Source organism: Nicotiana tomentosiformis, chromosome 2 (genome assembly GCF_000390325.3).
Source record: "Nicotiana tomentosiformis chromosome 2, ASM39032v3, whole genome shotgun sequence".
Lineage (NCBI taxonomy): Eukaryota > Viridiplantae > Streptophyta > Magnoliopsida > Solanales > Solanaceae > Nicotiana > Nicotiana tomentosiformis.
The window spans coordinates 116,114,363-116,125,108 of NC_090813.1; the positions used below are offsets into that span (position 1 = coordinate 116,114,363).

General features: G+C 38.0%; 1 protein-coding gene across 1 annotated transcript; it reads right to left on the minus strand.

The window, feature by feature from the left end:
* Window positions 1-7,006: 7,006 nt before the first annotated feature.
* Window positions 7,007-8,850, minus strand: LOC104116353 (GDSL esterase/lipase At2g23540). The gene is made up of 5 exons (XM_009627190.4): window positions 8,509-8,850; window positions 8,244-8,374; window positions 7,849-8,097; window positions 7,504-7,759; window positions 7,007-7,424 (listed from the first exon to the last, which is right to left on the minus strand). The coding sequence occupies exons 1-5, from the start codon at window positions 8,774-8,776 to the stop codon at window positions 7,201-7,203; spliced, it is 1,128 nt and encodes a 375-aa protein (XP_009625485.1). The 5' UTR covers window positions 8,777-8,850; the 3' UTR covers window positions 7,007-7,200.
* Between the last annotated feature and the right edge of the window lie 1,896 nt (window positions 8,851-10,746).

Here is a 10,746-nt window from a genome sequence, read left to right on the forward strand (position 1 = left end):
GTTGAATGGGCGTTCATATTTCTTAACTTTTGCGGATTCCGAGATGTGGGCCCCACGGGCAAGTTTTGAGTTAATTTCGGATTTTTATTGAAAAATATAATTTTTCTTATGAAATTGATTCCTATAATTTTTGTTGACTGTATCGAATTATTTTGGCTAGATTCGAGCCATTCAGAGTTGGATAATCGAGGAAAATGCCTACTAGTGGATTAAATTTGAGCAACTCGAAGTAAGTGACTTATCTAACTTTGGGGGGGGAGAGGAATTCCCCATAGGATCGGTATTGATGTGATAATTGTAATGTGTTAAAAGTCATGTACACGAGGTAACGAGTGTGTACACGGGCTAAATGTGGAAAACTATGGTTTTAAAATTGTGTATATCACTGTCACACATTAATTAAATTATTTTATCCGATTATATTCATCATCATTGATCTATTTTATATTCCTAAATTTGCCTGACATTTTTCCTACTAATTGTTTTTACCTATTTAGTTGAAACTTTGCTTTCTTTTATTTTGTGCATTATTTGAAGGTTGAATTTTCTTAAATTAACTATTATTAAAAATGAAGTATTTTATATTTAATAATTGGATGTTAAGTCAAGATGTTAAATTTGTGGAAATAGTATTTCTGCTGAATATTTTGTGAAGATTTTTGTATTCATTGTGATTGGGACGTGAGCTCCGTATTGTTGAAATAATGAATACTATTATTTTGCTGAATATTTTGTGAAGACTTTTGTATTTACTGTGATTGAGCCGTGAGCTCCTTATTGTGAAAAAATATTATGATTTTGATTTATTTTGGCAAGTTAAAATATTTGGGCACTTGAGGTGCAAATTGTGATAAATTGTGATATTGATACGCATATGGTGGTATAAAGTCTGGGTGTTGAAACGCATGTGGTGAGATAAATGTGTCTTGATATGTGTGGCTAGTAGGGGAACTACTAGAAGTCAGGCGGTGTGATAAGGGTAGCTAAAACGCGGAATGCTATTTCAGGAAAAATATTTTCTTTAAAATTAAATGTGAAGGCTCTCGCGGTGATATAAGGAAATGAAATATTGTGAATTTATTTATGATTTGGGACAACGAGGCGGTATCTCGGGAGTGCCCTTATTAATAATTCTTTATGGTTGCATTTGCCTTTGATTATTGTCGTAATTTTTTTTTAAGTTGTAAATTTCTGTTTTCTTGTCGCAAGGTATTACTTGCTCATATTCTGTGTAATTTGATGGTGGCATACTACTTACTTGATTCATTTCCATTGTCATTTATTATTATTATTATTATTATTATTATATTGTTAAACATGTCACCATATTTTTTATTATTCCAGTAGGGTCTGACCTGACCTCGTCACTACTCTACCGAGGTTAGACTTGGCACTTGCTGGGTACCGCAGTGGTGTACTCATATTATTCTTCTGCACATCTTTTTGTGCAGATCTAGGTACATCTTATCAGACCATGCATCAGTAAACTAGTTGTACGAGGAGACTTCGAGGTATATCTGCCAGCGTCCGTAGACTCCGGAGTCCCCTTCTATCTTATTATGTTGTCTTCCTTATTTGCTTTAGACTCCGATGTATAGAGACATAGAGAAAAAATTCTTAGAAGCTTGTGACTTGTTTCTACCGGATTTTGGGAGTTATAATTATGCGAGTTTGAAAATTTATTTATTTCATATTTCTATTGTTATTCCGCATTGATAGGCTTACCTAGTCTTAGAGACTAGGTGTCATCACGACATCCTACGGAGGAAAATTTGGGGTCGTGACACGTTTTGTCCCAAAATGGATTTTTCGGCAAGTTTACTAACGAGGCAACAGTAAAACGTATTAACTTAGATTTGAAGGTTGGTCTCAAACCGGAGTCAATGATCGTTCACTTCATATCAATAGTATCCAAGCCCTCTAAACCTCGGCCTCAAATACTGGGGGGCATTACCCTTGGATTAAGGTTTTTAGCAAGGATAAAAGAAAACTCTTGTATGTTAGAAGCTAAGACTTGGTGGTTAGGATTCACTGTAAGGGCCAAACGGTAGTATGAACCGTTCTCACATAGTCCGCTCTAGCCATGATACAAGTTTTATGCACTTTCGATCATGTACTTTACACACTAAAAAATGGAAGAAAGTTTCGCCTTGCTATTACACATTTTCTTGCTTATTAAATTCTGGATCCTAAGAGCCTTTGGGCTACCCTTGCTCGGGGAATATCGAGCCCAAGGGATACTACTACTCGGAGACAGTCGCTAGAAGAAAGTTCGGACAACTCGGGTACCAAATCCCCGAGGCACCAAACCTATTAGGCGGTGCCCAAATATAAAAGGCTACGACCACCCTAAAAATGGCTCGGAGATGTCTGAAGCTCGTAATAAAAAAGTAAGGCCATTATAATAACTCGAAACCTACTAAAAGGTTACCATGGGCAAATATATCGTCTAAAATCACTTAATCATCTTCAAAACACTTCTGGTCACACCGAGTTTTTAAAGCCTCGAGCAAAAAAAGTTGCATCAAGGTCGGGCTCCGTTCGGACCTTTGAAAAATGAACTCCCCATAACTATATTTGATTCTATGCTAAGGAATTAAAAACATTACGTGAATAGAAATTATGAAAAAATGGTGGAAAAGTAAAGACACAATATTGCCAACAATGGAAAATTTCATATATATTCTTAAATATATTTACAAAGGTCTAATAAAAATGGCCTCAAAATAAACCAAAAAAATATACATGAGACAAAAACTAAAAAAGTACTAAGGCATCTATGCTTGTTCTTCAACGGGGACTAACTCGTCACCTGAACCGTTGGAGCCCTCGGAACCCTCGGAGTCTTCGGCACCTTCAGGCTTGTTGAGCTTCTTTTCCTCGGCCTCGAGCCTTTTTGCTTCCTCGATCTCACCCGACATGTCGAAACCTCGGGCGTGGATCTCTTTAAGGGTCTCTCTCCGAGATAGCCGCTTCACATATTCAGCCTTTGTCTTTAGGCGGGTCTCGGCTTCCTCTACATCGGTCTTGTATTAGGCCAACATTTCTTCGGCATCAGTAGAAGTTGTGTCTAATTTGGACTTCAATGCCTCATATTCTCTACCGATGGCATCCCGTTACGCGACGGTCGAGCTCAATTGTACTCAGAGATCATCATTCAGTTGAGACCATTTATCAGTTTTGACCTTTGCCACCTAGAGTTGGTTCTCAACCGATGCCAGCTCCGTCTTCGTGGTTTACTTCTCTGAAGCCAGCAGGTCCATCCTACCTTTCCATCTTTCGGCCACGGCCTTGACCTCATTCATCTCGGCTTAGAGTTGGTCGATCAGGTCGATCTTCTGTTAGACCTGCGAGGTTGTGTTGTTAGTCACCATGACTATCTCCTTATTTTTAACTTCAAATACCTTTACATTTTCAACCAGGTCGGCATGTTCCCTCTTCGGGGTCGAATCTTGTTTCTGAGCCTTGTCCAGCTCGATTAAGAGGTCTTTGACGTCCCTGTCTTGATGCTCACTGATAAACCTATACATGTCTTTCTTCTGGACCTACTCTTTGAGCTCGAACTTGAGCTGGCTAATTTCTAAGTAGTACCGGAGGAAGCTCTCATGGTGAAGCACTGAGGCCTGCAAAAAAAAACAAAAATAGTAAGAGACATCAAAACTTAAGTGGAATTCACAAGGGGTGTAAAAATGTTGATGTCTTACCTGGTTCAGCGTCTGCTGCGCCTCATTGAAAAGACTTGGCGCGCCCATCTCGTTCATCTTTGCCTGGTCCTCCGCGGTCACTAGACATCATAGGTAGCTAGTTATGCCCACTGGAGCGAATAGAACCCAAGCGTCCTTTGGGACCATAAGAATAATTGTTCTCTTGCGGTTGGGGTCCACACTCGATGCGGAAAACTGCGTCACCAGTTTTGGGCTCGAACATGGATCACCAGCTCCCTAGGGCACGTCCTTATTCGATATTTCCAAGTCACCTAGCCCCAAAAAATCTTCCAAAGTGGACATATCCATTTCATCGAAGAAGGAGTGGAGAGGGTCGTCTGCACCCTGAACTCCTTCGCTTGACCTTTCCTTATGTGCTTAGGCCTATTCAAGCATGGACTCGATATAGGGGCATCTAGATGATATAGATCACACTGGTCGCCTCTTTCAGAACAGGAACAGTTTCTTGAGAGGTCAAAGCATCCGTCTCCACTTTGGCCTCTTAAATCAGAAGAGGATCGGCCTCGTGGCCCCTTCCCTTGTTCGTCGTATGTTCCCCGACAGAGGTTGATCCATGGGCGACGAAGATGTCTTCTTTTTTGGGCTCATCCTTGAGCCGGTGAAGGAAGTTAGGATCCACTACCCTGGACTTAGTATTCTCCTTAGGCTTACAAGCCCGGGAAGTCATCCTCTTTTTTATCTGCGCCTCGATATACGAGAACCCCGAGGACTTTCTTTTCCTTTTCTTCTCCCCCGTGGCAGCCCCGGACTGTCCCGAAACGGAGGGATCAACAGATAAGGACTCGTCCTCGTCCCCAAACTAAATTCGATGGTCTTAGGCAAACCTTTGAAGGAAAGGGAAAATAGTCAGCATTATATAAGTTTGAGGTGTAGTAATAACTATTAAGGGGAGAGCCTTACCATAAGAATGGTCCTCCTATCTACCCTTCGAAAGTTTGCATCAGGCACGCTCATAGTAGGACATCTGCTTGCAGATTCCTTCGATCCACTCCTTGAGCCGGGGGACCGCATTGGGAACCCTAATAACAGCTGCATAACCATAAATACTGGCGATGAGAAACAAAATAAAGTAAAATAGGACACTTAAGGAAATACTACACTTACAAGATGCATTCCACTTCTCAGGTAATGTAAGGAACTCGGGAGGGATCAGATCTTCAGTTTTTACCCGAACAAAATTCCCTTGCCAGCCTCAAGCTCTATCCTCATTGATTCTAGAAAAGGGAACCTTGTTGGCTCGATGAACAAGCTTGATTAGTCCCCCTCAAAACATTCGGGGACTATACACATGGATCAGGTGGTCGAGGTTGAATCAAGGAGATTCAGTGTTGTTCACAAAATGACGTAGGAGGATCACGATCCTCCAAAAGGGCGGGTGGATTTGCCTGACGCACACCTCGTACCTAATATAAAAGGCCAGGACAACTGGGTCTACTAGTCCCAGCGTGAAGGGGTAAGTGTAAATACTTAAATACCCCTCCATGTAGGTAGTAATATCATCCATGGGCTCGGGGAAAATCACGTCCTTGCCTTCCCATTTACAGTCCTCTCGTACTTTGTGAAGGGTATATTCAGTAATGGAACAAATGTATCTCCATGCTCCTTCACCCCAGTCTTGTTTGGTGGAGGCCTTCTCGACCTTGAAGTCATCCCCGATTGAACAGCCCCTGCGTATAAAGATTTTCATGGGCGGCTCTGGGGCCGCCTCGGGAGTAGTCATCTCGGCTTCTGTGGCCGGGTAGGAAGATGAAGGTGCAGCCTGCTAAGGAACTGCTTTGGAAGTTTTTGCCATCGTGATTTGGAAAGTATGAATATTTGAAGAAAAGAGTATGAAGGTTTGAAGGAAGATAAAGACCTGGGTTAAAAATCTAAGAACAAATATGAAGATTTGAAGATCAAAGATGAAGATATAAAGATTTGAGAAGTTGAGAGTCGCAAGAAGATTCGAAGGTAAAAGCTAGGATCGGAAAGTGAAAGAAGTATAAAAGGTAGAAGCTTTTATAAGGGAAAATGTAATCAATACGCGACGTTTCATATTCGAAAGCGTCCAGCCAATGATTGACACGTGTTCGAAGTCAGAACGATGTGATTGATGGAACATTTCGATTTATCCGTCATCTCGGTTGTAACATATGAAGGAAGGAATCGGGATTCGTCTATCGCTTTTCATCGTTTCGACAAACCTACTCTCTGGGAAATGAGGGGACTATCTGTATACGGGTAAAACTGGGGCCAACACACACACTGAATTTTTGGTGGGTCAAACGAAGCAAGGACATGACTACATGAGATCAGAATCGAAGCTGGGAACTTCTCGTACCAAGGACCGAACAGAGTGCTCGCCACCGGGCCTTATAAGACAACACTTCCCCGAAATCAGAACGAGCTCCGAGATCTCGGAAAACATGGCAACGGTTGCACACGACTAACAGAGAGCCGTGATATCCGTACTCCACTGGATATCACGGCACAGATCTCGCCCAACGTCGGTAGCACATCAGTAATTGACGAGAAAGGAAAATTTTTACCTTTTTAAGAATTGTACTTGGAATGAAACTCTCTACTATATAAAGGGGAAGCTTTTTATTCAATATGACATATTGTAACACGCAAACCAAAGTAATACAAATTTATTTTTCTACTCTCTAGCTATTGAAAAGTTCTTATTTTACTGTTGTTCTTTACCCACAATTAGCTTCGAATTGAGGGTCCGGTCAAGGGCAGAATTACTGTCCAGCTCTAATCCGAGCCCGGCCTTAACATCACAATTTGTTTGATTATTCCTTTGTCTTTAACTCGTTTATCTAACATTCTTGATTATTTGTGTTGAATATATCCACATATCCTTAAAATCGCATATAAATTCAATTTTTATCCGTTTTAAAGATAAACAATGACATATTAAAAGTTCATTTTTAATGCTAAAACTCACTCAACCTATATCCTTATTCCATCTTTGAATTGTGATGCAACGAATAATCCATGACCATGGGAGCTGAGAAACGAAAAACAAAAGAACTCCTCGTGCTGAGTGTACGAGTTCCTTTTAGGAGTAACGTGTAAAATACACATCGATCTTCCTTGGCCTCATTTTCAGAATTTTAGTGGTGTATTTCGTTGCTAAGAGCTTACGCCAATTCAAATCCTAAGTTGTTAACCTAATAACTACTAATTGCTAGAGGTCAAACCTACTTAATAATAAAATTTCATCTTAGCTGCACTCAGGATTGTCCACAAGTCCAAATACTGCAAATAGAGAATGAAAATTAAACAAGGACGGATAATTGGAAGATAGAGAGAACTTGCCGTCATATCTCTTCCACAATATATTTAATTAATTAACGAAACCTCTTACAGTAAAATAATCATGTAAACAAAAGAAACAAGGAATGGCAAATAAGAAAACTAGTAGTCCTTCGACAGAGGCATGTATAATTTGACACAATACAAGACAATTTGTGAAAAATTAAGGAAATTAGAGATCTCGAAGCTGTTTAAGATTCACGGGAGATATATATTTGGGGTCACCCTCCAGCAATTGTTTGGCAATTATAAGATTAGCAGCTTCACTTGGATGATAAGGATCCCAAAATACATGTTTGTCACGATCTGAACACATACTAGACGTTGGTCCACATGGAACTATACCAGCAAATTGCCCTCCATTTCCACAGCAAGCTTTTGTCGCAGTTACAAATCCTAAAACAATTTTTTAATTATTATTAATAGATGAAGAAAGTTTAAGTTAAAATAAAAGTCTGCATTAATTAATTCTCACCATATTTGTCATAATTGGTGATAACTTCCATAACAAGATCGTAGACATTTGCATGTACAAAAGTTGCTCCGTCGAGGTTTTTGTTCATTTCAGAGAGCATATCTTTCAATCTAGCATTGTATTGAAGTGCTAGCTTGTTTGCTAATTCCACACATTCGTTTTCCTTCAACTGGTTAATTGTCTTTTGGTATGGGATGCAACCAATTGGTCCAACGTTCCCAATTATAAATTTTCTTGCATCCAGTTTGTACAATCTCTGCCATACCAAAATTACGTTGATATTTAAAAAATATTTACACTATCAATATATACAAGTTAAGTACGTAATTAAGAAAGTGTTATTACCGTAAGTTGTGCCTTCAAGTGACTGAGAAGATCATCAATGAAGGCATCTGGGGATTCGGTTATTCTTGTACCAATAGAAAGTACAGGAAGAAGGTAATTGTTGAGGAAATCGTTGGACCCAACTGTGATTGAGAAAATGGATTTTTTCATGATATAATCCCTTGCCTTTGATTCACCCAATAGCTTACTGATTTCTTTTCTAGTAATGTTGAAATAATCAATTTGGATGTCCATTGAAAGCCTGTTTACCTGCACGGTAGTACCAAAGAATAAGATGTAACCCACGTGAATTGTTATTGTGGAACTATATTTAATATTTATCCTAATTTCGCTTACTACATTTTGTTTAATAAATATAAGGGCTAAAATGCATATAAAAGGTTTTGATCACTTACAAATATTCTTCCCGTGCCATTCATAATTCCACCACCTCCTGATGCATAATTAACTCCGTATAAAATAGCTCTTCCTGTGCAATTTGGAGCAAGATATGGTGTGGCATAATGGGGTTGGCCCAGTCCCTCTCCTAATTAAGAAGAATACATTTGAATAATCATTACAAAGAACATCTTTCGATTTGTATTAAAAGTAGAAAAAAGCAAATAAAGAACGTCACTGCACTAAAAAGAACAATATTGAGAAAATTGTAATTCGTCTTACCAACAATGTCTCCTATGGTTCTTCCATTGGTATAGCGACCAGTAGGGTTCCCTCCAGAAGCTTTAAAATCTATGCCATTAGGTGGAATATTAGCCTTTGATAAGGTTTGTAAATAGTTATTATTTCCTGCATCTACTAAAGAATCTCCAAAAATATACGAAGCTCCAAATCCCAAATCATCATCAATATCAGCACAATTTGCGAAAGCGATAACATTAATGACCAAAAGAAGAACGACCAGAACATAGTTAAAATTTGTCATGGCCATTGCTTTGAGTTGCTATAAAACAAAATGTTTCAATTTCTATCACAGAAATTAAAGATAGGTATAGCTTGAGAAAGCAAATGAATGCAAGGAGACTATAAGAAGCAATGGCTAGAAAACTTGTAAAAGGAATGATCCAAAAGGAGACGTGGGTTGGTATGAAACTCTTGATTTTGAGAAAGAAAGAGGAAATGGTGATGATAGATTTTCAAGAATTAGGTGGACTACATATGTGTGCAATATCTCAACGTGCATGGACCTTAGGCAATTACTTTAATTTCAAGTAAGCCAGTCCTCCACGTGAAGTCAAATACTGGTAATAAACTTAGGTGTGTGTTTAATTAAGCTAAGGCGGAAGCAGAATGTTCTGGCAATAAACTTAGGTGTGTGTTTGGTTAGGGGTTGAAACCCACCCAGAAAGTTCTGCACCAGCACTCAATTCTTAAGGGCTGTTTGGTTTAAGGTATAGGACTATAGGAGAGAATAATTTATGTATAAAACTTAGGTCACTAGTCTGGCATTATTGGTCACCATTTAAATAAGGAATATTTCAAGATAAATTTACTTTGTTATCTAATTTAAATCCTTTAAAATTTTGAAATGACGTTATGATTGATATGGAATTTTTTTGAAGTTTATTTAGCCATTTAAATAAAAAGTTCTAATTTTGAAAAGAATAGAAACCGTGCAACAATAGAAACTACTTTAAGAAAACTTTAATGTAAGAGAAGTTGAAATATATATGATTTCAAAATTGAGATAATTCATTATACAGTGATGAATATTCATAATATAAATATACTATAACTTAGTATTTAATATTTTTTAAATTGTACTATTCAGTGATATCAAATTTTATAAGTTTTCATCCTTCAATTTTCTTGAAATCGCCCCAACAAAAATATATTTTTATCCGAATTTATTATCCCTTGGCTGCCCATTGGGCCTGCATATGAATGGAAAACAACCATTATATCAACATTCGGATCCTTTCTTGTGCGTATTACCTCATTTGTTTTTTTTAAAAGATTAAGACGTATAAATCTGAATACATATATGAATATCAAGATATATATTAAGATTAAAATATTTGAATTTGAATACACATATGAATATCAAGATGTGTATTAAGATCTGAATATTAAATGATTAAGACTATTTGTTTTATTAACATTTGAATATATAAAATTTATCCTTATTTAAAAACTAATAAACATAAAATTCAAATAAAATATAAATTAATCTAGTATTCTATGAGTGCCGACTAGAGGCGCTGGTTGGTCGCGATTTTGGTTGATGGTGGTGGTTCTGGGTAGTAGCTAGTGGTGATTGATAGCGATTATGGTTGAGGATGGTGGTGGGTGATGATGGTGGTTGTGCTTGAGATTGAGGAAAGTGATGATGAGTGGTGATAGTTTATAATGGTAGGCGGTGTCAGCTATGGTTATTGATGGTGATGGGTGGTTAGTTGTGGTAGTTGAGTGTATGGTTATGGTTGAGGATGATGATGGTGGGGTTGGTGGGTGGCGATAGTTGTGGCGACTATGGTTGAAGATGGTGGTGGTAATTGATAATGATAGGCGGTGGCGGCAGTTAGTAATAATTATGGATGATAGCATATTAATGAAATTAAGTTTTGATTATAAATCTTGATCATACAAACTTATTCAGACACATTAAGTGGTTGTAAAGTAAAAAAAAATTAATAATTAAGATGTGAATGATTAAGATTCAAACTTTAAAATCAAACGCAAAGTAGGAATAGCACCAGATATCTGCTTTGATCTCTATTTAAGTTATACTCAGTTTTTACAACTATTTAAATTTTGGCCAATGTTGACAGACTTCAAACCTGCGTTGCTGCTCCTTATTTTTAGCAAAATCAGGCATTAATAATACACACTGGATCTATTCTTGTGCTTCTTTCGAAGTATAGTTTCAATTCAGAGGCGGACCTGCGTTGCTGCTCCTGT